Source organism: Mixophyes fleayi, chromosome 6 (assembly GCF_038048845.1).
Source record: "Mixophyes fleayi isolate aMixFle1 chromosome 6, aMixFle1.hap1, whole genome shotgun sequence".
NCBI lineage: Eukaryota > Metazoa > Chordata > Amphibia > Anura > Limnodynastidae > Mixophyes > Mixophyes fleayi.
Genome location: NC_134407.1, coordinates 187958815 through 187986689, shown reverse-complemented (window position 1 = coordinate 187986689; position 27875 = coordinate 187958815). Strand labels below are relative to the sequence as shown.

General features: G+C 42.0%; 1 protein-coding gene across 1 annotated transcript; it reads left to right on the top strand.

Annotated features, from left to right (window-relative positions):
* Positions 1 to 99: 99 nt before the first annotated feature.
* On the top strand, positions 100 to 27418 carry MYBL2 (MYB proto-oncogene like 2). The gene is made up of 14 exons (XM_075177600.1): positions 100 to 212; positions 9678 to 9771; positions 11659 to 11730; positions 12123 to 12215; positions 12337 to 12557; positions 13324 to 13468; positions 13614 to 13847; positions 17682 to 18053; positions 19122 to 19261; positions 19978 to 20077; positions 21588 to 21701; positions 22194 to 22295; positions 24307 to 24708; positions 26431 to 27418. The coding sequence occupies exons 1-14, from the start codon at positions 193 to 195 to the stop codon at positions 26557 to 26559; spliced, it is 2238 nt and encodes a 745-aa protein (XP_075033701.1). The 5' UTR covers positions 100 to 192; the 3' UTR covers positions 26560 to 27418.
* The last annotated feature ends 457 nt before the right edge of the window (positions 27419 to 27875 follow it).

The window sequence follows — 27875 nt, the reverse complement described above, 5'->3', positions numbered from 1 at the left end:
CTGCGTCCTCTGTCCCCGCCCTCTCCCGCTCTGTCTCCCTGTCAGCTGTCCTCCAGGCACCATAGTAACCAGCGGGGTTCATGACGTCAGCGCTAACCCTCGACCTCGGAAGGGGCGTGGCCATGATGCGCGCGCAGCGGGCGGGAGATAGGAAATAACAATAACGCCCGAAAGGGACGGCTGGAGAGTGCTATGGCCCGGAGGGGACGCAGGTGAGGCTGCGATCTGGGGGCGCGTACCGGGGAGGATATGGCAGTGTGTGGTACTCTGACTGAGATGAGACAAAGATACTAGCAGCCCTTATACCTTGTGTAGCCCGCCTTGTCCGTTAACGTGTCCCCTGTCCTTACACCCGCCTGGGCCGTACACTGACCGACAGGGTCATCAAGCACTATCCTACTGCTCCACCTCATCAGTGTCCTGTGTATCTCTGTCCTATACCCCTTTGTCCTCGTCTCCTGTGTGATCCCCCTAGTGCCCTCCACCCCACCAGTGTCCTCTTACCCCCTGTATCCATCTCTACTGCCTGAGCCTAATACACCCCCTCTCTTGTCTGATCACTACCTGTCTCCCTCCAGTACCCTCCACCCCACCAGTGTCCTCTATCACCCCCTGTATCCACCTCTACTGCCTGAGCCTAATACACCCCCTCTCTTGTCTGATCACTACCTGTCTCCCTCCAGTACCCTCCACCCCACCAGTGTCCTCTATCACCCCCTGTATCCATCTCTACTGCCTGAGCCTAATACACCCCCTCTCTTGTCTGATCCTACTACCTGTCTCCCACCAGTGCCCTCCACCCCACCAGTGTCCTCTATCACCCCCTGTATCCACCTCTACTGCCTGAGCCTAATACACCCCCTCTCTTGTCTGATCACTACCTGTCTCCCTCCAGTACCCTCCACCCCACCAGTGTCCTCTATCACCCCCCTGTATCCACCTCTACTGCCTGAGCCTAATACACCCCCTCTCATGTCTGATCACTACCTGTCTCCCTCCAGTACCCTCCACCCCACCAGTGTCCTCTATCACCCCCTGTATCCATCTCTACTGCCTGAGCCTAATACACCCCCTCTCTTGTCTGATCACTACCTGTCTCCCTCCAGTACCCTCCACCCCACCAGTGTCCTCTTACACCCTGTATCCACCTCTACTGCCTAAGCCTAATACACCCCCTCTCTTGTCTGATCACTACCTGTCTCCCTCCAGTACCCTCCACCCCACCAGTGTCCTCTAGCATGGTGGCTAAGTGGTTAGCAATCACAGCATGAGTTCAATCTCCGACCATGATCTTGTCTGTGTGGAGTTTGTATGTTCTCCCTGTGTTTGCTTGGATTTCCTCCGGGTGCTCTGGTTTCCTCCCACACTCCAAAAACATGCTAGTAGGTTAATTGACTGCTATTAAAAATTGACTTTAGTCTCTCTTTCTCTCTCTGTGTATGTTTGGAAATTTAGACTGAGGCAGGGAATGAGTTCTCTGTACAGTGCTGTGGAATCAGTGGTGCTATATAAATAAATGACGATGATGATGTTTCCACCTCTACTGCCTGAGCCTAATATACCCCCTCTCTTGTCTGATCCTACTACCCATCACTTTCTGTCTCCCTCCAGTGCCCTCCACCCCACATTTCTGTTTGACTCTCTCCAACATCCCCTGTATGCTCCACTTCTGCCTGAGCCTGCTATTTATCATAACTTGCTTCATACCAGTACCCCACAGCTCCTACTTCATGCTGACTTTGTCCCCCCACTCGTGTCCTCTTACCCTTTATGCACCCTTCTGCCTGAGCTTACTTCCCACCAGTGCCTTCTACCCCACATTTCCAGCTGACTGCTTCCCCACCAGTGATCTGTCATCCAACTCCTGTATTTCTCTCCTGCCCTGGGTCTACTACTCATTACTGTTCCAACCAATGCCCACCAGCTGACACCCCACCCCCCCACACACACACACCCCCCCCTCTATTACCTTCACCACTCCTGACTGAGCCTACTAACCCTCACTAACTGTCTTTCACCAGTACTTTCTATCCCAAATCTCCAGCTGAGTCTACCCCCACCTATGTCCTCTATCGTCCCCACCCCAGTGTCCACCACTCCTACCCTGAGCCTGCTACTCATCACTACCTGCCTCACACTACTTTCCTCCTCCCTTCTAGCCTTCTGCCTCCCTGTCCTAGTGCAATTCTTTGTTTTCCCATTCTCTCCTGCATCCAGCTGACGTCTCACTTTTTCTTCATATTTCAACTGTCCCTAATCTCTACGGAAAGATTGGTCCATAGAATCCCACATCTTTCCCAGGCAATGTGCATATTTGCCAAATAGACCATCTAAATGCATTACTGTTTCTTGGCTTGTTATGTGAAATGGATATATTTTTTACTTTGTGTAGATGAATGTCAAATTGAATGAATTGCCATGACAATGTTAATTGTCATCTTGGGGACACTGCAGCTTTCTATTTAAGGTGTGCTGTGTTCCGAGAAAAAGTAATATAATCCTGAAGCTGTATACAACCTAGTTGAATGGTGGTTGGAGAAAATGTTGAAATACTGACTTTTAATTAAAGCTTAAAGCATCAATAATTCTTTTCTGTTTAATAGTAGTTTGCATGTAATGTAAAGGAGGTTATTGCAGACAAGCAGCAACGATGAGCTACAAGTACAGTGTATCGTTTATTTGCACCCGACATGGTTACTTTCAGAGAGTTATCAAACTGACTAGTGTGTTAAGAAATTGGCTTCTTGCTCTAAATGGCATTAACTTAATGTTTTTAAATGATCACACCTCAATCCATAATATCATATGGTAAAACACTTGTGATGGATGAATTTTCACTTTGAGTGTAATGGGATGTGTATATAATCTCCTAGTTTAAACTAATATACAGTGTTGTGATCATGCTTTAATGCAACTTTTAGACTTTATTTTCCAGTTATAGTAGTTTAATGATACATCTTAAAGGCCATGCCACATTTTTGTAAGTTTTTGGTGTGTACTATGTTGTGTTCTTTGGATGTGAGACTTCAAGTTTTGCCAAAATTTGAGTACGGTGAAATTGTAATAAACAGCATTGAAGATAACAGGCTTAAGTTAGGCTAGGTACACACTGGAGCATTTTCATCCAATAATTGGGCAAATCAGCCGACATACGACCGTTTGGTCGGAAGTCGGGTTACTGTGTATAGTAACACGATGGTCGAAAGTCGTTCCAAATTGTCGATTGTCGGCTCATTTGGTTGGTTGTACTGTTTGGTCGGTAAATATTAATCACCTAACGATCATGTAGTGTGTGTATGAGTTACCAATCGATACACGAGCAACTGACGATAGTTCCTCGAGCTGCCACTCCTTTGGGGGCATGTGTATGTTAATCTCTGATGCCTGTACAAGTCCCACGTGTGTGTTGGCCGCACGTCACTCATTTGGTAATTAGGTGCTTCTAGCGGTGACTAGTTGGAGCAGTTCCTGGAATTTGGGTTCATTCATTCTCAGGAAATTCCTGAAGTCATCAGGGTTGTTGTACCGTATTTCCTGCAGTAGGGACATATGAGAGAATGAGTCTCTCCTCTTGAATCACTCTTTGGTCCAACAAGATCTATTCTTTCTCCTTCTTTCCCTTTGGTTCTGTACTTGCAGTCTTCTTGCCACAGCGAGCAGGAAAAGAGCAGTTGCTGCTTGTTCTTCAAAAATATCCATATTTGTAAAAAAAAAATTGTTTGTCTGGTTGCAAACGAACACAAGCGCTAATGAATGTATGAAGAAAATGCGTTACCTTCGCTTTTTATGAGGTTTGGGGTGGTTACTATTGAACATGCTCTGCCCCTTATTTAAATTTCTTGGGGATATCGTTAGATGGACCTCACATGTCATTGCAGTGTGCACAAAATTCTAATCTTTGCTCACGACAATATGGTGGTGAAAAGTCGCTGCCTGGACAATCGGTCTTTCGTTAATCAGCTAATGTGTAACTAGTGTGTACGCATTAATTGTCCGAACGATCGGACCTTCGGTCGAAGGTAAAATCGTAGATAACACGTCGGTCGGAAAATTATTCAATGTGTACCTAACCTTAGGCTGGGTACACAATACAGAAAATGTCACCTGATATCGTTAACGATTTTACCAATGACCGAAAGTCCCATTAGGCATGCCGATTCATGTGTGTAGACTATACATGTTTTACAAGATTTGCCTTCAGATCTGTGCTTTTCATCTGTCATAACCATTGGCTGTAAAGATCGTGACTCTGTAAACTCTATGGAGATCTGCTTACATTGCCCGTCGTGAATGCGTACACTTTAGAATTTGCCAGATGTCGTTCCATCTGTTATAGAGATTTTTAGTCCGTTTATAAAATGAAATCAAACGATGTGCTTTGGAACGATAAAACATTATCATTAGAGCTTACACACAAAGCAATAGTGGACCTATCGGTTGTTTATCGTGTGATTAGCACAATAATCGTGAAAAACCTGTAGTGTGTACCCAGCCGAAGGCTTCATAATTTACTTAGTGGGAAACATTCCACCTACCAAGGGGAGAGTTATAGTAGTTTGCTTATCGTGAGTTTGAGTCTTTGACTTCATTCCTGATGTCAAACTTCCAGAACTGTCCTGTGCAGTGTCTGAGATGTAGGTTCCCCCCCCCCAATCTTATTAAGGTTGTACAAGTGGTTTCCTATTGAACCTAGGAGCAGCAATGTTTCCTCTAAGTGGCTCCAACTACTACATGATCTCTGGGCGGTAGGTTAGTTGCAAAAATGTAAATGGTGAAACTTTTTGGGCTTGTAAATATCAGTGTTAAAAGTGTAGATAATATCTTGTATTTGGGCCATGCATATGAGTATGTTACACTATACTGCAGGGCAGCATTGGGACTATGTAATTAATGCGTGCTCACATAGACCACCTTTATATTGTACCAAACATGAACAATGCAAGTGACTGTGAAAATAGAGGCTTGTGAATATCTGCACAGAATAGTAGTAATATTAGAGGAAAGTGTCATGATTTTGTATGGATATTTCAGGAGGAGCTTCCCAAGAGTATGACAGTATTATTTGTTATTAATATTATATATCAGAAAAATGGAAAATTCTCTATAATGAGGACTGTACTGGTCCACAATAGTTAATTAAAATTTTATTTTATTTCATTATTTACAAATAATCCAAACTAAATAGAAAGGTAGTATTTCTTTTTTAGAGCATTTTTTAATATCGTGAAAGAATAAAGTAGAAATGTGTATTAAAAAATGACAATGAAACAATTGATTAGGATTCTGTTGTGGGGTAATACCAAACTACTGTATTAGGTTATTTGTGTCACTGTTATATTCTTTAAAATATAGTTGTTACTCTTTCTAAAATCTCTACGATTATATTTTCATTATAACTGTTACAGGGAGTATGTTCTCTCTAGTCATGTCCTTGTTAGCTATAATTTCTTAGTTTTCATTTTGAAGTTCCAACATCTAGTACCATACGCTATAGTGCTGGTAATTGGATATTGAAGATTTATTAACACACATTGTATTTGTCACTCTTAACTGCAGCCATATAGATTCTGACTGTGAACCGCTTTGATTTAACACTGTCTCATTGATTCGATCTATGAACGCACATAAGGGTTTTTTTGCTGTATTACAACCCAGTAGCTCTCATTAAATGTATTTATTTACACAGCGGCTATTGTCGGTACGTGTTTCCAACGCTGTCCCAGCAATGTCTTCCTGCTGTCATGACAGCTACTGGGTTATAACACAGCAAAAAAAACCTTATAGGGTTCATAGAACGAATCAATGAGATGGTGTTAAATCAAAATGGTTCACAGTCAAAATCTATATAGCTGCAGTTAGAAGAGTGATAAATCCATGTGTTCTAATAAATCTTCAATATCCAATTACCAGCATTACAGTGTATGAGGATGTGGTCGTAGATGTTCGAATTTTCAAATGAAAACGAAGAAATTATAGTTAACAAGGACACGACTAGAGAGAACATACTCCCAGTAACAGGGTTATAATGAAAATATTATCACAGATATTGAATTAAGAGTAACTCATAACTATTTCAAAGACTACAACAGTGACAGAAATGACCATAACACAGTAGTTTGATATTACCCCACAACAGAACCCTAATCAATTTCTATTTCTATTTTCTACTTTATTCTTTCACAATCTCTAACTATTTAAGAAACATGCTAACAAGCTTCATTAAATAGCTTTCTATTTAGTTTGGAACATTTTTAAATAATGAAATAATGTATTTTAATTAAATATTATGGACCTGTAGATAAGCCCCCATTATAGCGACTTTCCCCTTTTTCTGAAATAACTGTGAAAATAGTGTAGCATGAACACTTTTTCGGTAAGTGTTTGTACAGATCCATTTCCTCGCATTGTTTTTTGGGTTATCCGCGTTACACACTACAGGATTTTCGTCCAATAATTTGTCAAATCAGCCGACATCCTACCGTTTGGTCAGATATTGTGTGAGTGTGTATAGTGACACGATGATCTAAAGTCGTCCCAAAGGGCCGATCATCGCTTCATTTGGTTGTTCGTACCGTTTAATATGTTTCGATCAATCACATAATGATCATGTAGTGTGTATGCACTCATGCTGACGATCTCCATAGTTTACAGAGTCGGGCTCTTTTCAGCCGATGTTGGCACTGAATGTCAGTGTGAAAAAATGTAGTGCTGTAGAAGGAATAATTAATTTGCTCGTTCTGAGACAGCATCTGTGACTCTGAAACGAAATATTCTAACGAAATTCGTTAGGACATGTGGATAGCTATAACAAAGCAGTTTTAATCAGTGTGACCGTAGTGAATGAATGAATATTTGTGCTGTCATTCTCCGGACTAGAGGACCAGATGAAGAGCACAGATCTGAAGGTAAATCGTGTCTGTGTGTATGCATGAATCGTCACTCTGATCGGACCTTCAGTCGCAGGTAGAATCGTTTGAGATTGCAGGTCTGTCGGGAAAATTGTTCAGTGTGTTCATCAGACTTTAAGAATATGTGTTTAACACACAACACCCATGTGTACAAGCCATTAGCATATCAGGGTTTTACACACTTAATTTAACCATTTAATTGTTTTGCGAGAAGTGACTGTGTGCTCAAGTCTGTGCGTCCATCATTGAGGAATGTCTTTATAAGTTCTAAACTGTCTTCAGCCAAGTGATTTTACTACTTTAACCATAGATTGTGCAACTTGTTACTGCATTTTATTGTATTGTTTAAAAAATTAGAGAAATGTGTGATGAATGTCTCCAAATTTAAAATGCCAAATCTTTCAGAATCATAAGACTTGCAGCATTGTGCCATAGAAACTCCACTGCATAGAGAAATAGCATGACATGACATGCCTGTATTCTAATAATCCACATGATTACCCCTTTTGGGAGAAATGTCTCAGTTTGTAGTTTAAGGTTCTAGCCAGTGGCAAATTATACCACACCTCCTATACATGTACTCATGACACTCAAGTGTTTGTGGTACATTTAGATCTCTTTAAAAGATTGCTTTTAGTCTTGTGTACCTAGGATTTTACTTTACACCTAATGTTAACAGCTCTGGTTCTAACAGTACCATTAACTCTGTAATTTTACCAAGGGATCATGATTAATGAAGAACTTGCCTGTAGCCCACTATCTTTACACTGTTCATTCGGTTCACTAGTCACCTTCAGCTATTACATTCTTAAAGGACTCCAGTCTCTTTATTGTGGTGTTTCTTTTTCTGAAACTTGGGGGAAGGGAACCCCCCCCCCCCCTCTAAATGTAGTGTTCGGGGCATAGCACAGTGGTTCCCAAACTTTTGCAGTTCGCGGCACCCTTAGAGTCTCCATAATTTTTTCAAGGCACCCCTCCAAAATAATTACAGAGCAGTCCTGTTTTATAAGTAGTTGGGTCAAAAAAACATAATAAGTATTTAGGTCAGGACAGAAATACTTATTTAGTTGTATGCAAAAATAATACACATAGATCCAAGGAAAAAACAATATTTTTATATATTTTTTTTCAATTATATTTCTGTCAAAGAATAATTGACAACTAACTCACACTGTGACCTCCTTCATCTCCACACACTTTGCCCCGTCTGCCCTCTCACTCTGCCCTCTCTCATTCTGCCCCTCTGCCCTCTCTCACGCTGCCCCTCTGCCCTCTCTCACGCTGCCCTCTCTCACGCTGCCCCTCTGCTCTCTCTCACGCTGCCCTCTCTCACTCTGCCCCGCTGCTCTCTCTCACGCTGCCCTCTCTCACTCTGCAGCGCTGCTCTCTCTCACACTGCCTCCTCTCACTCTTCCCCTCTGCCCTCACTCACGCTGCCTCCTCTCACACTGCCCCTCTGCCCTCTCACGCTGCCTCATCTCACTCTGCCCCTCTGCTCTCTCACGCTTCTGCCTCTCACCCTGCCCCTCTGCTCTCTCTCATTCTGCCCTCTCTCACGCTGCCCCGTCTGCCCTCTCACTCTGCCCCGTCTGCCCTCTCACTCTGCCCCGTCTGCCCTCTCACTCTGCCCTCTCTCACGCTGCCACTCTGCCCTCTCTCACGCTGCCTCCTCTCACGCTGCCACTCTGCCCTCTCTCACGCTGCCTCCTCTCACTCTGCCCCTCTGACCTCTCTCACGCTGCCTCCTCTCACTCTGCCCCTCTGACCTCTCTCACTGCCCCTCTGCCCTCTCACGCTGCCCCTCTGCCCTCTCTCACGCTGCCTCATCTCATGCTGCCCCTCTGACCTCTCTCACGCTGCCACTCTGCCCTCTCTCACGCTGCCTCCTCTTACACTGCCCCTCTGCCCTCTCACGCTGCCTCATCTCATGCTGCCCCTTTGCCCTCTCTCACTCTGCCCCTCTGCCCTCTCTCACGCTGCCTCCTCTTACTCTGCCCTCTCTCACGCTGCCCTTTCACTCTGTCCCCGCTGCCCCCTTCTCACTCTGCCCCCCTCTCACTTTGCCCCTGCCACTCTGCCACCACTCTCACTCTGCCACTCACTCTCTGCCCCTTTCTCTATGCTTCTCTCTCACTTGGCCGCCACTCTGACCCCCATTAGCCACTCTGACCCCCCCCTTCACCACACTGCCCCCCCTCCGCCGCGGCCAGCCAGAGGAAAAAAAAAAAACACTTACCAATCCGCGCGGCGCCGGGATCCAGCATCCTTCTCTCTCCTGCAGCGCGCCCGACAATCAGTGACAAGCTGCAGGAGAGAGAAGGATGCTGGATCCCAGCGCCGCGCGGATTGGTAAGTGTTTTTTCTTTTTTTTTTCTTTTCCCTCTGGCTGGTCGCGGCACCCCAGTGACAGAGCCGCGGCGCACACTTTGGGAACCGCTGGCATAGCAGGTGGATTTTTAAAGCAGACAGTGGTGAATGCAGCTTGTTATAACACCTGCCCTGCAGAACCCCATTTGCTTACAGAATATACTGAACAGAGGTGAGTAAACTGGAATATGGACTGCCAGTAAAGAATCCTCATGTGTGCTGGTTGGGTGTTTGGGCAAAAGTATTAAGGCAATTGGAATGTTATTAACTTCCAAATATCTTATTACGTAAAGGACAGTATACTTTTGGTTTATTGAAACTTATTTGTTTAGTCTCTTTAATAGCTTGCTATTTATTTTGTTAGTGCTGTATTTAAATGCTAGTTTTGCTTTTCTCCCACAGTGATGATCTAGAGGACTTGCTGTATCAGGACACAGACTCTGATGTTCCAGAGCACAGGGAGAACAGAGTGAAGGTTAAGTGGAGCCAGGAAGAGGTGAGATTGCTAAATGTCTGTCTGGGGAGAAGAGGGGCAGGGAGTCTGTCGCTCCACTAATTGTTCTGGGCAATAGTTTTCAAATGTTGGCACTTGTAGTGCCTTTACTTAGACGCATCAAACATCTTTACGGTGATGCCTCAAAGTGTTAAATGTTAAGTACCATTACCCCTGAGCTGCCGTAGATATCACTGCGGCTCCGTGTAATGTGTGGGAAACATTGCCAATTGGAAGTTGAATTAGAGGCTGGTCGGGCAGGCCACGTTGAAGGTTTGTGGACATTTTATTTGTTACATTTGAAAAGGGTCATATCGCCTTATTGCATGAAATCTTCAGCATTATACGTAGAGCAACCTGTTCAGATGATTGGGCAACCTGTAGCCAATCAGATGATTGGAATGGTCGCAGCAGCGGGAGATGATGCTGTGGGAGGCAGACACTTGTGTGATTATGTCAGAGAGCACAGGGCTGCTTATTACAGCTTGCAGTGTCATGACGTGGAAAGATGTTGTACCCCAATATCACAGTAGTAGTTTAAAGGTCCTATGTGTGAGGATTGTGGTATCAAATGTACATCTGCATGAAATATACATCCAACTTGTTTTAATGTGGTTTGGGATGTGGCTGAGTTTCAGTTGGCAGTGGTGACATACAGACATGCATACAAACGTCACAACACTGTCTTTATCCTTCTTACCGTTGTACGCCAGTCAAGTTGGTAAATGATAAAATTAACTGAAAACATTACTGTTATAAGCTACTGTTCAAAATTGCCACAACCACAGTTAGTTTTGTGTGAAATTACTCCGTGCTAAGCTGCAGAAAGTATCTGTATCATAAAGTTTTGTATGGAGGTAACTACACTAATGATTGAATGTCGCTGGTCTTAGTGTCACATCTTGCTTTAGGTTTGTCAGATTGCACTTCATTCTGTAAAATTGCAGCTATTGGCTTTAATGGGAGCTGTTTGTAGCAAATTGCATATAACACAGGAACAGGCAGTGGTCCAAATTTAAAGTCTCTAATCAAAATTGTTTGCGGTTCACAGACAAAACATCTGCAATTCTTTGCATGTAACACTTCGTGCAACAGCCTTGTGAATGGTGAAGCTGAGGGGGTAGTACTTATGTAAGCGTAGACTTTGGTTGTGTTCCCTTTGTGCGTGTACACTGTCTGCTTACCGTATGAGCAGAGTATCCATTGACAGACTAAACGTTCAAACATTAAAAGTCGATTTCCATGTTTTTAATTGTTCTTTTTGGCCTGTTATCTGCCCTCAAGATTTGGAAATATAAAGATGGAGGTTAGAATGACTCTTCTACAAATTGACATTTCAACTGTACATTCCTATTTTAAGTATGAAGTATTAGCATGATTATAATTTCACTTTCTGCCTGGTATGACCCGTTAGCAAGGACAGCCAGCACTACAATCACTTTTTCTTTTTTTTTTAAACTACTTAAAAAAGAAACTGTTGGAAACAGCTATTGCGAGCTTTATCTTGCCATTACCTAAAAACCTTTGTACTTTGCTTTAGATAATTTAACTTGGTAAATACAGCATTTATAGTGTAGCATAAGTGCGTACATATATTTTGAAACATAATTGACTCTTTAACATATAATTTCTCATTCCATAGCTTAGTTTGACATTTTTATGCTTCGTTTTGAAAGTTTGTACAACAAATGGCCGTCCTACACCCCCCAAGTCGGAAACAAGTTCATGAAGTGCTTTTGTCTTTAAACCACTCACTCATCTGTAGTTTGAGGGTGGTGTGTGTGTGTGTGCAATGAATTTCATTTAACAAAAGCAAATTCTTGAAAGACTCCATCGTAAAGTATGTTATGTAAACCTCCTAACCTGTTGTCCTGAATTTGCCTTCTGTAGGATGAAACTCTGAAAGCTTTGGTGAAACAATTTGGACAGGGTGAATGGAAACAGATAGCGAGTCACATGTCTGTGAGTAGATCCACTATCAGGGGTGGTGATTGGGAGGGATGCTTGTTGTCCATTTGTGCAGGGAGATGAATAGAGTAACTTCATATTCTGAAAAGCCACGATGTCCGCCAATCATTTGTAAGCTATCAAATAGGTTCTCAATTAGAACTTTTATTAGATGAAGAAAAGAGGAAATTGGTGATTCACATTGGTAGTTTGACATCTCCTGATGTTGGTATGATGCACTGGGGGAAGTAGTCCTGCTGGACAACAGCTTTTAGTCTTTCAGTCACTGCTCCTATGTATTACTTTTATATTGCTTGATGGCTCTGCTTGTTAATCTTTGCCAAATTATGCACAAGGGAAAACTTCTAACTTAAGTGTTATAAATCTTCTCCTATGTCCTCCCTCAGAACCGGACAGAGCAGCAATGTCAGCACAGGTGGCTTCGTGTTCTCCACCCCGACCTGGTCAAAGGTCCGTGGACAAAAGAGGAAGATGAAAGAGTGAGTCTGCTACCTAATACGCAAGAATAGTGATCGTGCCAACGTTATAAATATAAAAATTATTTGATATCATTGACCTTGTTAATTTTGTGTAAATATGTGAGCTCTGATGTGCCCTCAGGTAATTGAGCTAGTGAAGAAATACGGAACCAAACACTGGACCCTCATTGCAAAGCAGCTGAAGGGCCGGATGGGTAAACAGTGCCGTGAGCGCTGGCACAACCATCTCAACCCAGAAGTGAAGAAGTCTTCATGGACCGAGGAGGAGGATCGCATTATTTGTCAGACACACAAACTTCTGGGTAACCGGTGGGCGGAAATTGCAAGGTTGCTTCCTGGGAGGTAAGGGGTAGCTTTAACCCTTTTTAGTGCCATCTTTGTTGCACTTTCAGTGATGGTATCTCACACTTAGTGTGCCATCACTGTAAATCCTGTGGCAGCCATGTGTCGTATATTAGCCTTTGGCACCTGAAAACTGATAATTTCCTGTGCCACTGGGTAAGCCATCTCAGATAGTGCTCTGCCCCCCTGCATTGTACTGGTTTTGGTAGGAAAAAGTGCGTCTTTTAAAGAAGGTTGTTTACAAAGGCAAAGATCATCGCTTCCACATGTTTACATGCGCTGACATTGTGCTGATCCCTGCACAATCTGTTAATATCAGCTTGTGTGCCCCAGACATTGTGGCACTGGTATTAAGCTGTCATCTGAGCACTGTAGAACTATGGATAATGGACTTTTTTATTTTTTAGTTTTTTTTTTTTTTTTGTGTGCCAGCAATCCACACCCTTTTGTTCTATTAATACTAGATTGAATGAACATGCTTTAAAATGATTGTCAAGCATAGTGTACACCAGAAAAATGTCTAAAATGTAATCATATGAGTTATAAAGATAAGGGGAGATGTACAACCAATCCTCGGTCATCACCTCCGTCCTCTTCTGTTCGTCTCCTCACTGGAGCATGAGTTGAATAATCCATGCAGTAATAACCCTATATGCCTGTGCACTGTTGGTGGGACCTAAAGTCAGAACTGTTTAGAGGATGTGATCAAATTAGAGCTCCATCAGAGATGATGCGTTTCCTATAAATCTGCTCTTTTCATCCACAGAACAGACAATGCAGTGAAAAATCATTGGAACTCGACCATCAAGCGGAAAGTGGAGACAGGAGGGTATCTGAATGGGAGTAAGAGCAGCGTCACAGGGGAGCAGGAGGAAAGAGAGGATAGTGGTTACCAGGCTGTTGTTGAACAGGTAAAATAAATTGTGTGTGTGTTTGTTGTGTTTTTTTTTTTTTTTTTTTTATAAATTCTACTTAACAAAAATATACTACCCAAATCTTCTCTCTGGGACTTATGGTACTACTTAGTTTAATTTCTTCCTCTGTATCTAATGACAGGCAACACTGTGTTCGGGTGACCAGGAAAATGCTGATGTAGTAGAGAACACCCTCGTCTCTGACATAGTGGAAGTAAAAATATGTGATGTAAAGTCTGAGCTGCAAAGTGAAGGGGAGGATGAAGATAGCGCACAGTCCAGCCCCTCATCTGCGGTGGCCTCTGTGAGCTCTGGTCCAGAGAAATGGATGGTGGAGTATGTCAACTACCTGGTGCCAAACACAGACATTGAATCGGTAAGAACTCATTTTTTCAAGCAAGTGTGATGGAATGGTTCTTCACTGTCTGCAACAAGTTTAAAGCTGTTCTGCATTTTATTTTTCCCCTTCATCCATGGGGAAAACTGGAGTATAGCGTGCGTTGATTGGAACATGGGCTCTGTAAATTTCTTGGCAAAAATAAATAAAAAAAAAAAAACCCCATCCCCTTCCTTGATAAAGAAATTGGATGTCCAGATATCGTTTAAGCTTTGTTCATTTATTGCAATAAAGTGTACAATCAACAAAGGAGCATAGCTTAACAGACACAGCCGTACACTTATACCCTTCTGCTTATCTTCACCTAGTGACACTATAAGGAACAAACAATTCTCGGTGCAACGTAGCACATTAGGGTGGTTGTGCTAAAAACAGGTAGGTTATATTACACGCGCACACAAGAAAAGGAGATTCCTCCAGTGGTGGACCTTATATTAAAGATTACATTAACCGTATCACTACAAGTACCATTTTTAAACCACTTGCCTTTCAATTGCCTTCTCACCCTCAATACCCCATTGACTCTCTCTGGATCTTCAGTTTTTCTAAGTGTCCAGGGAAGCTGGCTGCTGTTTCTATGGCTGCCACAGGCAACCTTTGAATCTTTTGTTTTATGTTCTTTTTATTTTATGATGGAATGTGCATCCCTCACCCATAGCTGTGTATGTCTGGAGCAGGCTTCAGAGGTGACTAGATCGCACCTCCTTCTGCCGACAGCCTGCTACCACTATGAGATTGCCTCCGGGTGGGGACCAGGCCACTACTACCGCAGGTAGTTCCCTAGGTGATTGTGCCACCGAACTGCACGGCAACTATAGTAAGTGTCTTTCTGCTCCTTCTGGAGTGAACAGCAGGATTCAATGCGAGGTGCAGCCCCTGGGACTGGTAGGAGCTATAAGGGAAACAACTTTTAGTTTTCCAGGTGGGAGCTTCCCTTCATAACAGCCCCACACTAGGCACAGGAAGGCTGAGGGGAGGGGATTTCCCTTCCTCACCTCCTCTCCTCAGTTAAGCAAGCCCACCAGAAGAGATACAGCGGCAATCTTGGGAGCGGCCTGCAGCTCCTTCTCCATGTATGTTCTCTCTGTTGCAGGGAAATATTGGTGAGGTATTGTGGTGCTGTTCTCAAAGTTTCTTTATCCTATGGCCTATGTTTTTGCAGCTCCACATCCTTCTGTATTGTGCAACTGCTTCTGTCCTCTTTTTCTTCCCTCGTTTATTTCTAAGTCTAGGAAGGGAAGTATGGCAAAGATCTTGGTTTCTGTCCCTTCTGCCCTGTTCGTAACATGTGAAGCAGAGATCCAGCAGCTTTACCCGCCTGTGAGCGGGACTACGAAGAACACGGAGAAAGAGATCTGTCCCAGGCCATTTTAGAGCAGCTCGCAAAATGCTCCCCTCTCTGCCCCTCCCATGGATGCCTCAGGAGCTTGGTTTACTCCACGAAGTCTCTTTCGAGGGGACCCTTCAGGTTCTGCTCTTGCAGCATCTAACGAAATAAAACGGAGTGTACCATTTAGTGCGTGCTGCTGGGCAGACACCAGAGACTAAGGACAACATAGAATCTGAGACTCTAGAAAGCTCACTGTATATCTGCTTATAGGAGGAGTGGGATAAACCTGACTGTAGAGTGCTGGTCTTGCGCAGATTGCAGTTCCTCGCTGTTCTCCCTTGAGTGGATGTTGGAAAATGGGAATCCCCACCCAAGATGGATGCTCCCATAGCTCGCCTATTCAAACTCAACCCTATTCCTATTCTGAGTACCCACTGGATAGCATGGATCGGAAAATGGACATCACTTACACGGCGGTGTTAGACCCAGCTTAACTTCAGCTTGGGTCAGTAAGGTGGTGGAGAGGTGGGCGTGGTGCTTGGGGGAGAGATCAGATTTACTTAGATGGAGCATGTTCGGAAAACCTCTGAGTATCTTGGGGAAGCCACCATTGATGTGCATTACTCACCACTCCTATTGGTGTTCTCGGACATCACACTGCCAACCATGAGTGCCAACTGCGCAATTGCTGTAGGAACAGTTGCAGCCGCCACCAGGCTCCTTCACCGGCACCTGGAACCACTTCTAATTGTTGTGTTTAGCTGCTGCAGCACCTCTTTGACTGGTTCCTCCTGACCTCTTACATTGTCTCGGGACTATAGCTTGTACATCCTGACTGATTACTTTGGATCAGGACTGCTGGGTAGCAGGCAGGGCATAGACTGATTCAACACAGGCCGGCCGGGGAACGGATTAGTTTAGCTCTTATCTGACAATCCCAAAAATACAGTAGGCAATAGGCGTCTGGCAAGATCTCTCATGCAGAATGGTGTTTATATGTTTAAAATTAGCTCTGACAAGAGCCAGTTCCCTTTTTATATAGTTACCCCCTCACAAGAAATTAACAGTGCACGATTGTCGCAATCAACTGTGACAAAATAAGCATTTAAAAGGTTTATTTAAAATTGTAGTTTCAAAACGATCCTATATTACAATAAAATTTATAAACCACGTCACCAAGAACAGATGCACTGTATCTCTAATATTTTTTCCTGCAAATATAGATCATATGCTATCCTACTGGATAACTGATATTTTTCTTATTGTTTATAATATAAAATAAGTTTTCTATGCTTTAGGGTCCCAAATATTCAAGAAACAATAAATCGTTAGGATTCAATCTATTAGAGCCATAGATACATTGATCTTATTACTGGATGCTCTATTCTATTATCCGGAGGTGGCATTTGTAGACGCCATGGTGGTTACTTGGGTCTTCTGTCCAGTAGCTATGCTCCACGCAATCCTCGTGGCCGCAGACTGGCCCAGGAAGTCTTGGTACTCCGACCTGAAGCTCCTCTGTGGAGAACGTTGCGACCAGACCTTCTCTCCCAAGGCCTGTTCCAGCATCCATCAAAACTTAGTACAGCCAGCTTGAACGAGCTGGCTATTGAAGCCGCAATTATGACATTTAAGGGCCTTTCGGTTAATGTGGTGCAGACTTTGCTGAGGGCCAGGAAACTAGTCTCTTCCAGGAACCAGCATTTTCTGGTGCAAGCTAAGAGAATTCCCTAAAGTTCCAGGTGTCCATTTTGTGTGTGTTCAGAGAAAGCTGGCTTTATTTCCTGAGGCCCAGATGTTTCTCCACAGTGCTGTAAATGTAAAGCCTCTACTTGTTCCTCTGGTGGTCCTTTGGCACCTCAGTCTTCTGCTTATGGCATTACCGTATCCACCCTTTGAGCCCTTAAAGTCTGTGGAAATAAAGCATTTGTCTTGGAAGACTGTATTCCGTCAGGCAATCTCTACAGCTTGTCTGGTGTTCCGGGAGAATGGGATAGTTCGGCCATCCAAACCAGAAAATCATTGTTTTAGCTTTACGTCAGGATCGGTCCCACGTAGTGAATAACTCGTTTAATTGGCTGCATCCAGTCTTTGAGAATCATTGTGATTGCCTCACAAGAATTGTTTTAGTTTCACTCTAGATTGTCTAAAAAGCCTGGAGTTGTGTAGACTGGCTCCTAAGATTACTAATCAAATACTTGCCGCTTTGGAGTATGTTAAAGCAAGTTAGAACAGATATTTTTCAGTATTTTTGGGAAGTCTCTAGTTGATGACCTACTGTGATGGAATCCAAACAGCTTAATTTCCCCACGAACAAGAGGATTGTATTCCTGTGCTTATGTGATTGGATTGAGTGTTTTGCCTCATCTTTAATGTGGCACGTATGTGTTCCCAGGGTATGCTAGAATGCCCCATTTGCAGAGTTTATGCGACTTAGATTATCTCCCTTTTTATTTGTCTCAATTTTAACATTTCTTTCCTAGGACACTGAAGGTTGGTGTGACCTCACGTCATTTGATTTTGGAGAGGACTCTGCAGTCAGTGATGTGGGCAGCCCCACACCTGCTACCGTTTCGTCTAAACCCCTGACACCCAATGTTACAGAATACAGACTAGATGGACATACGCTATCTGACCTGAGTAAGGGCAGCAAAGGGGAGTTAATTCCCATTTCTCCACGTCCCCAAGCCGGCTTTGGGACACCACCTTCCCTGCTGAAACACCACAAGAAGAGGAAAATTACATTGTCACCTGTCACTGAAAAATCAGTCAACTGCAACACCTCCATTATAGACTCCAATAGCATGACTCCGAAGAGCACACCAGTTAAATCATTGCCCTTCTCACCATCACAGGTATGACCGCAAAAAATGCGGGAATGTTCTAGAGCACCAAAGTTCAACATCCCAAACTATAAGTTAATGAATTGTTGAAGTTTGCTGGGGGCCCAATAAAAAAAACAAGCAGCCAATTGTACTTTTTTTTTTTTTTAAATTTATTTATTTTACTTCTATGTGAAGGGTGGGCAGGAATTTCCAATAAGTATGGAAATGATGCGTTGGTGGTGTTTAATCGGGCTGTTAAGCCACATGAGCCATTAGTTCACTCTGCTACATTATGTAACACTATAGTGTTGATGGCTTGGAATGGAGTCAATCACTCCTGGTTGTTTGTTCAAACATATTTGTGTAGCTGGCACCTAGTGGATAATACTTGAATATATTGTATCACTAGGGAGAACCTGCCATGTTTTCAAAAATGCCCCTTTTTATAAAGGATCCTGCGTACCTTGCAGCTATCCATGCGTCCCTTCCATACTTAATGGTTATCGTTGAGCCACACGTTAAATAACCATCAGCTCCGGTAGTTCACCAACATGATTCATGTTGCCTATGTAATCATTTTATTTGTGCAATTAAACCCAGGACGCGAGTGTTCAGCATGGAAAGTATTCTGTAAAGCAGACTTTTAACACAACATTAAGGTGTTTGAAGTTTTGTTCTGGTTAGTGAGCAGAGTAATTCTGCACGTAACAACAAAATTAGATCTAGGGCGCCCCATCAACCACAGCAGCCTTGAACAAACCGAATGGAATACCACTAGATGAATTCGAACATACAATGGTTTGTACAATGGCGCTCAGTAACTTGTCATACAAGGTGCAAACTAAATGTCAGAAAAACATATAGGAAAATTCCCCATAGACACATGTAACCTATATAATGAAGGGAATCAAAAAAGTTCCATAACATCTTTAAAACACTCCTGTGTCATATATCCTGAAAGGATAGGTGTCTGATGATCCCCCTGACTAATTCTGCATGATACTGCTAGCAGCTTTAATACCCTTACCATAACGCTGCATGTAGGGACAATACCTCACTTACATGGATTAATTATTTTATCTTCAATTCTCTTCACAGTTCCTGAATTTCTTGTCAAAACAAGATGCTTTGGAGCTGGAAAACCCATCTCTAACCTCCACGCCTGTCTGTAGCCAGAAAGTTGTGGTAACTACACCTCTCCATCGGGACAAAACGCCATTGCTGCAGAAGAACTCAGCGTAGGGATCTTGTTCTTGTTTTTTTTTTTTTTTTTTTTCTTAACACGTTCATTGTCGTTGCTGGTTACTGTTCTTCAATCATCCTGTATAGCGCACAGTTCACAATGAACACCAAGGCAGCTATCAGAATGCTGAGATTGTAGTACTTATGTAAGATTGGAAAACATCAATTTATCTCTTGACCTGGAGATGTACATATGTCTCCTCCTTTTGTTTAAATATTCCCCTAAAAGTTAACCAATTAGGTTTCCGGTCCGTGGGATCGCGTCGCAACGGTCCCCGAAGTTAATCCACGGTACCGCAATAATGTGGATTTTCGTTTGCACACCATAGGGTTGTGAGCAAAAATCCACGTTATTGCGATACCGTATTACCGCCAATACTGCGCAGGTTTCACGATATGGCGCGTTGCCCCGGACCGGAAACCTAATTGAGTATGCCCCTTAATGTTAACTTTATTGCCTTGGGTTTTTTGTTTTTGTTAACTGAAAACTGCACTGACTTTTCATAACTAAACCCGGGCATAATTAAAATTGTGACAAACTGTAGCACAACTAAAACCATATGTTGGATATTGCATCCTGTAATTTATATTATAGAGCACTCTAGGTTGAGCCAAAGCTTATGGTTGTAGAAGCTGAAGCAAAGCTCATGGTAATTCATGTTTCATGGATTTTAGGGCCAACTGATTTTTCTCATTACTGCTTTAATTTTAGGTTTGTCACTCCGAAACGAAAGTATAAGTGGGAGAATACACCCCACACTCCTACACCATTTAAAAATGCATTGGAGAAGTTTGGGTCATTGAAGCCACTGGTAAGCACAGTCATATATATTTATGTACGCTCACAGTATAGGTGCCATCTTCCATTTTACAGTACGGGTTGGCACTGCATCTTGTGGATGCATGTACCCAGACTTCAGTGCCTACTGGCAAGATGATACTGATGGTGTGTTTGTCTCGGCAAGAATATGGTTATTATGTTGTATTTGAAGTTCCTTTCTTGAAATTGCATATGTTTGTGATGTAAAGCCTGAAATCCTGATATATCATGTCAACCATTCCCACCTTTAATGTGACCTTTATTTTGGGTTAATCAAATCACTTTCATTACTTGCAGGTGTATGCAAATTACGTATGAACATGATTTTTAAAGTGGTTAATTCTGAACAGAGCAACAGCCTCATGATGAAAGGGTGTGCACACTTATGCAACCAGGGTCTTGTAGGTTTTTTACTTTTTCTAAAATATGTCCCTTTTTATTTTTCACTTGAATCTTGTTGCAAAGTCACCTCAAAGGTGAAACCGTGGCTGGCTTATGTAGACTCTTTATATCCACTGTACAGTCATGTGACTATATCTATTCTGTGCCATTACATAAACTCTTCATTTAGTCAGTGTCTACACTTTTATTTATTTATTTTAAACTCTATTTAAAGAGGAAACGACTGGAAAAATACAAACATATTGAATGTAAGAGTGTTAATATACTCTTATACAATATGTTGTTTGTATTTTTTCAGTCGTCCCACCCCTTCTCCCTCTTTTCCCCTCCCTCATTGCTATAATGTATAAAACAGAGGTGTCTCCTCTGTTTTATACATTATAGCAATGAGGGAGGGGAAAAGAGGAAGAAGGGGTGGGAGGGAGGTAGAAAGGCACAAACACTATTAACGATATTGCTAATAAATAACAGACAGGTATTACTCACCAACAGCTCGCCGTACCCAGCCTGGGGGATCCGGAGGCGGCCAAAGAACTATATTCCAACTGCGGGGGGGGAGAGCCGTATTGGATAGGCAACTGCGGCTTTCTAGTGAATACCACGGGGCTCACACCTTGTCGAAATGATGTGATTTATTGTGGCGGTAGTACGTTATACTCTCCATGCTTGCGACATGCCAAATGTAAGACTATAGTTCCTACATGGAAGGAGCATTAGGGTCTTTCCAATGCTTTGCTATTGCCAAAATATGGGAGATAAGCTTGTTAGAAGGCACGCTCTCATCAGGTGTAGGGCGGGAGAGAAGAAATGAACAGGGGTCATTATCTGTTGTTCTGACACAGAGTTTGTAAGTTTAAGGACCATGTTCCAGAAAGGAACTATACGAGGGCAGGTCCACCATATATGTAGCATTGTATCTCTCTGGCCAGTGTCTACACTCTTGACACTTAAAAACACTTAAATGACTGAATGTATTAAAGCCATCACATTGTATGTGTCATAATATAGTAGTGTGAAGGTTATTTTTACTTTTGTAAGAGTCCCTGTGAGCCTTTGGTGTGGAAAATGATAGTTATTTTAATCTGATTCTAACCTTGCAGCCTCCGACCCCTCACCTGGAAGAGGATCTGAAGGAAGTCCTGCTCAAGGAGTCTGGCATTGAGCTGGTCATTGTAGATGACCTAAATCTTGACCATCAGAAGAGGAAAACGGGGGTAATTATGGGAAATTCCCCAACTTTCTGTACAGCCCATACACACTCCTGCTTGCTGGTATTTCACACACGTTGGCAAAGATGTACACACAATATTTGCCAAATTCATACGTGTGTGTTCAGACTAATTTAATCTTGAATATTATAGTGAAATTCACAAAGGTCACAAATTTTTTCTTTGCAATGTGCAAATTTAATGTGTAAAAAATGTTGGCGTTAATTTAGACAGTAACACTAACAAATTATTTAGGTAATACGTTGCAAAAATTTGGTATTTAGCGATTCCCAATTTAATCTCGCTCTTTCTTTTTAATGTGTATTTTGGACTTTGAGAATAAGATGTTGAGGTTCTTTCAGTTTTAAAGTAACATCAGTGCTCTTGATCAAACTGCTTCTGTTAGTTTGTTCCAATATATTAACAGAAATGAACTGGTGCCACGTAGCCCTAACCCAGTGATATTTGTTATAAAGCGGTTTTATCTTTCTCTTCCAGCATTCCCACAGCCCCATCAAGAAAGTGCGAAAGTCCCTGGCTCTGGACATCGTAGACAAGGACATGAAGCCTCTTGTACTGTCTGTTTCATCAGCTGTACAGGTAAAGTCCATATAGATCATCCAAATCCACAGCAAACACTTATGTTGGCTGTCTATATTACAGGCCTCAAATTAATCCTTTCAACACTGGTCGATTCCTAACAAAAAACAGGGAGAGTTGAATTGCAATGGGGGGGAAATCTGTGTACTGATGGATATTTATACCGGCTCAAAGGTACAGAGCATAAAATAAACTTTCTGTAGAAGAACATGTGAAGCACTTTTAAACTGCAAAGGACTTCTTCCCTGCATATATAGAAATTTCTTTCATTTTGGTTCTAACTATATTGTCAGTCTCTGTTATGGGACACAGGTTTGGGTAGCAAGGCAACTATTATTGGTTATTGAGTATTTTGTTATAGCTGTGTGGTTTGTTGTATTAACTGATCTGCACACTATCGTAAAATGTCTGAAAGGTGTTCTGCTGGGGCCTATTTGTGGAAGAAGTCTTGTTTGTGAAAATGAGGTCTTGCTCCGCTGGGTGTCACTGATTTAAATTCAGGAGGTTCTCCAGATAAAGATATTTATTAATCTGTGTGCATTCCCCACACAAGTTTAGTTTTTATTTTCTTGCAAGTTGGTCAATTACTGTGACGCACACAATTTTTGAACATTATGATCACTTGTTACTTAGAAACAGTTGTGTTTGTGTTACCTGTATAGCAATCGATCGGAATTATATTTTAGAATGGGACCATATGAGTAAAATCGAATAGTCTTCGTACACATCTTTTTTAGAAGTTTTTTTTTTTTTTATGTTAAAGATAAAATATACTGAAACTCTCCTAAGCAAAAGGTTGAATTTGATGCTATTGATATTTCTAACACCCTATAAATATAAATATAGGTTTTACTTAGTCCTTGGCGCTTGAATTTAAGACCATGCAGTCCATCCACATTGGTTAATTACTCTGCTGCTCCCCTTAATACTAATCATTTGTAGAAACTGTTACTCATACAGAATTGGCTATTTTGTTTCTGGGCAGTCCGCACATTTTTCTGCTCGAAATCTCTCCCATACAATGAAGTTTGTCAAGGGATGAAGAAATTTTAATATTGAGTCATTGAATAATGAATGAGAAAATATATTTGGTTATCCATTTTTTTTTTTTTTTTTTTTTTTTTATTGTTTAGTTGCAGATCTGAACACATTTAAAGTCACTTTTATATAGAAATTTCAAAAACCCTAAAGTATCAACAAACTTTTCTAGCACCAATGACTCACTCTTGACATATTTTTAACCCAGTTGGGGGCTCATTGATTAGTTTTGACATTTTGTTTCCTTCAGGCACCATTGGGGGCACCTGGTACGTTGGGGTATAGTGTAGGATCCAGGCACTTCATTAACCGTTCACCATAGCTCCTCCCTCCTCTATACCCCTCTGCTTTAAGGTTGAGTTTGAGTGCCCAGCGATGTAGGGCCTGTTTTTTGACCTGGGCTGCTAGGTAGCCTTATTTTCATTTTATTTTATTAACTTATTCCACATTGGTGTTTCCCAGTGATTGCAGCGATGGCTGCTAGTTTTGCACGGTCGACTGTGCGCTGCTAGGAATGGGAGATTTGAGGTACTGAGCGAGTGACTCTGCTGTCCCTCCGGATTCAAACGCTGGTGATCTCCATGGGAGCTGGTCACAGCCACCGCAGACTGTTCTGTAAGGCGTCCCAGGGATAGCTGCCTCGGTTAGCGGGGGCAGCCATTGGGTTGCTTAAGGGGCTGTGTCAGGTTGGGGTTACTCGCTCTTTCTGATTGTATGCTGCTTCTGTCCTGTGTTTTCTTTCTTTCCTATTGTCTGTTATGTCAGATAGGGGAGATTCTTGAAGGCTGGGGGGGGGGTAACTGCTATAACGAAGTTTACTTGTGCCAAATGTATTGCAACATTGTCTTTAAAGTATATTCAAATGATCATTAGTTGCCCTTACATGAACCGTTTTTGGTGGCTACTAGTTTGTATTGGCAGTTGATTTGGCCCTTTTTGTGAGGAAAATTTGACTTTTTCTACCCCATTTCAGCCTTCTCAAACCTGCGAGAGCTTCCTGTCCATGTCTCTGAACGAGTCCTCTTGTAGCAGCAGGGAGGAGAACAGTCTACTAAACCAGGGCTTTGTCCAGGTCATGCCAGGAAAGAGTTCACTTACACATGATGACGATGCCTCACTGACTGACTTTGGAGAGCTGGTGAAAACGCAGGAGTCCGCTCTTCGTAATGCTGACACAGGAATACCGCTGAAAACTGACCCAAGCAAACCTTTAAGTAGAGACTCTTGTCCACGTTTGGCAGTGGACATAGACGAAGTTGTGAGGACCTCTCTAAACAAAAGCAAAGCAGCCACTGCAAAGCCAGATGTGACCATAGCCGGAGATACTGAAAAGCAAACCGTGGCACGGACAGAAAAGGCCAGGACACCAGAGCCGGTAAGTGTCTCAGTCTACTCAATGTCTACTTCTAAAAATCCAATTCCAATGAGGCCTTGCAAAATGACTGCTTCCATTCAGATCCGTTTATACATATGCTGAAGGTCAAGTCTCTGTCTATAAGGTATATTAAGAGGGTGATGAGTGATCAAATTATATATTTATTTTAGAAGCCTAATAACCCCATGTGTATTTATGGGGTATGGAGTGTAATATATCTTGCCCTTAGGGGAGCTCATTAACATTGGTGTTTTAGGGATGCATGACACAATCTTTTTCCTCATTAAACGCACACAGAGCCTGAACAGTAGATTTTGGACCATACTCAGTTTTGGTCAACAACCACAGGGTCAGTCATCTCACTGCCTCTGTCAGAATTAACCCTTTCATGTTTAGATTGGGACAACGCATGGGCAGACATAAACCCAATAAGACACTTTATGTTAAAATTAATTGTATTCGATCACTTACCAAGAATGTCCATTTCCCTTTTTTACTTGTAAACCTTTAAAGTGTATAACCCTGCAAGCTTAACTGGAAGGAAGACTACAAAAAGGTTAAATTGAACATGCTGATTTCTGTGCAGATTATAAAGCTAGGAAAGAATTGACTGCAGGTGTTCTCAAACAACATCCATCTCGCTATTACTATGCCACCCATGGCTCCCACACAGATTCATAATTATAGGAATTTAAATAATTATGCTTTTCCACTTTGAAAATGTACAACCAAGTTAAAGGGACCACATTATGTTTTCCAGAAAACGCTGAACTAGCCTGACATTTTACCTTGTTACATGTGTTTAATAGTACTTAGGTCCTGGCCCTGTACATATAGTGAGTGCTGTATTTAGATTTGCATGAACAACTTTGCTTCTCTAATTGCTGAGCTGTAACTCTGATCAAGCCCTACCTGTTGGAGGGAGGATATTACTGTAAAAGTTTGTTTTCCTTTGAAAGCTAAGAGCCAGCAATTTGCAAGTGATGTACATTTGGGTTAGGTATTTTAAAATGGAAAGCTATACCTAACATTTTGGGTTAGAAGTGTAAGCCTGACTTTTAGAAAGTTTAGCATGGATGGTCGATTGTCAACAAGGGTGAAAGATGTTGTGGACAAGATTTTGTTTACACTCTTGGCTATCATTTATCAAATGTTCATGTATGCACCCTTAGATGTACAAGTAATTCCTTTCCAGGAAACCTCCAAGACAGCATCCGTACATTTCCTTCCCTCTGATAACTAATGCATTTATTGCTACCTTATTCTCTACTGAGGTTATTTAACAATAAGACCTAGTGAGGAGGTGTGATTAAGGAGGGCTTTTTAAACTCTCCACTCCCAGTCTCTTCCCTGAGCTGTTCTGTCAATCTAATGGAAATGTGATCATTCTTGCACTACTGCAGCCTTGGGAGTATGACCTAAAGCCCTGAGATCTTGTCACTGGGGGTGTGGTTAGGTCCAAAAAGAACAGAAGGCAGGCAGATCACTTGATGCGGTCATGGAGGATTCCTGGTAAATCTATTTTTAGATTTTTATATTGGTAAGCAATTTAAAAGTACGGTTTTTTTTACTAAACGTTTGACCATAAGCTTGCTTATAAATGAGGATTAATTGGAGAATAATGTATATTTATATCTTGCTGATCATTTAACGGAAAAATAGAAGTAAATCTCCTTTCATTTATCCTCTGTTCTGTTTGTGACTTCTCACTTACCTCCCCAGATGAGTCAGGCCTGGAAGATCATTGCGTTTGGTGGCTCCCAGGATCAGCTGCTCATGCAGGAAAAAGCACGCGCCATCCTGAACTTGTACAAACACAGCTCTACGTCACGAACTCTCATACTATCATAATATCCAGTTAAACAATATGGATGGACTGCAGATGATTACGAAGTCATCGCCTGCGTTTATAAAACCCTTCAACAAGCAGCTGCAAAGATAAAACTATTTATAAAATGTTACAGCTGTGACCAGTGCGCCTCAACCAGAACTGTATGGTTTTTGTAATCAGTTCTAAACGGGATGACTCAATTGATCTTGGTTACGCTGTCTTATTTTCTGAACCATCATGTGACCACCTGGCATAACACAATTGGGTTGAGTTGTGTCCCTTCAAAAGAAAAACTCTAAAACTAATGTACGATTGGTCAAACTAGGTGACTGAAATAGCTGTTCTTTTTTTTTGTATGTTAAATAAACATGTAACTTAATGTCCTTTTGAATGAAGTTGTAGGATGACTACAAACGTATGTTTGGGTGTGAAGAATTGTAAACCTTTCGGCCAATCCAGAGAGGCAACTTGTGTTCCATAAATCTGTGTTCCATGCTGAATTCTGAAGTACTTAACATTCTATTTAATATTCTCAGGTAACACTTTGTACTACAATCTGTCAGCAAGGCCTTTTCTGCAAAGCATGGATCTAATTTGCTAGTGTAAAATCTATAGAAGGAATTTTGTAGACATCGCTAAGTTTACAGAGGCAAATGTTTTTGTTTTTTTTTGTTTTTTTTTATAGTTTTCTAGTTTCCTACCCTTAATGCATTGACCAAGCCACAGGTACAGACCCACCCTTACCCCTTTAACCAGTATTTGTTTTAAAATATAGTAAGTTTCATTTCTTTTTCATGCATACAAAGAAGCCTCAAATAAGGATAAGAAGATATCTGAATAGCCAGTGGTGCTGTGTGAATAAACCTCTGTATACTGTCACATTCATGTGTTGTACTGTATCACTGTACCCTCCCTTGTGCTTATTGTTGTGTTAATAAGCCCTCGATACAGTCGGCTAAAGAAAAAGGGAGGTAAATATGTAACGGGGATGTTCCTGTGCCAAATGGTGTCTTTGTCATTTTCTTTTACAGAAAATGAAAAGTTTGTAATTGACAAACCACCTTGTTGCTACGGGCAAAACCTGAGCCTCCCTAAAGTGCAGTGGAAAAGCTTAGTCCTTTATTGTATGAGTATTTACCATAACGGGAGTGCATATAGGTTATGGCCATGTCCTCAGGTTGCATACTGTAAAGAGTAGAGTCTGGAGGTTGTCGTCGCCTTGTAGGATTACTTTGTTCTGTCCTGCTAAAGATGCATTTTATACCACTTACAAATTGCCCTCTTGGCAATATCCAGGGTATATGATTCTTGGAGTGATGCGATATTCATGGTTAAA

What these genes read in the sequence shown, in the direction of transcription:
- MYBL2 (XM_075177600.1), top strand. Translation starts at nt 193, where the DNA reads ATGGCCCGGAGGGGACGCAG. An exon ending in TTGGGTCATTGAAGCCACTG is followed by an intron (nt 20,078 to 21,587) that starts GTAAGCACAGTC and finishes CTAACCTTGCAG; the next exon opens with CCTCCGACCCCTCACCTGGA. An exon ending in AGGCCAGGACACCAGAGCCG is followed by an intron (nt 24,709 to 26,430) that starts GTAAGTGTCTCA and finishes TTACCTCCCCAG; the next exon opens with ATGAGTCAGGCCTGGAAGAT.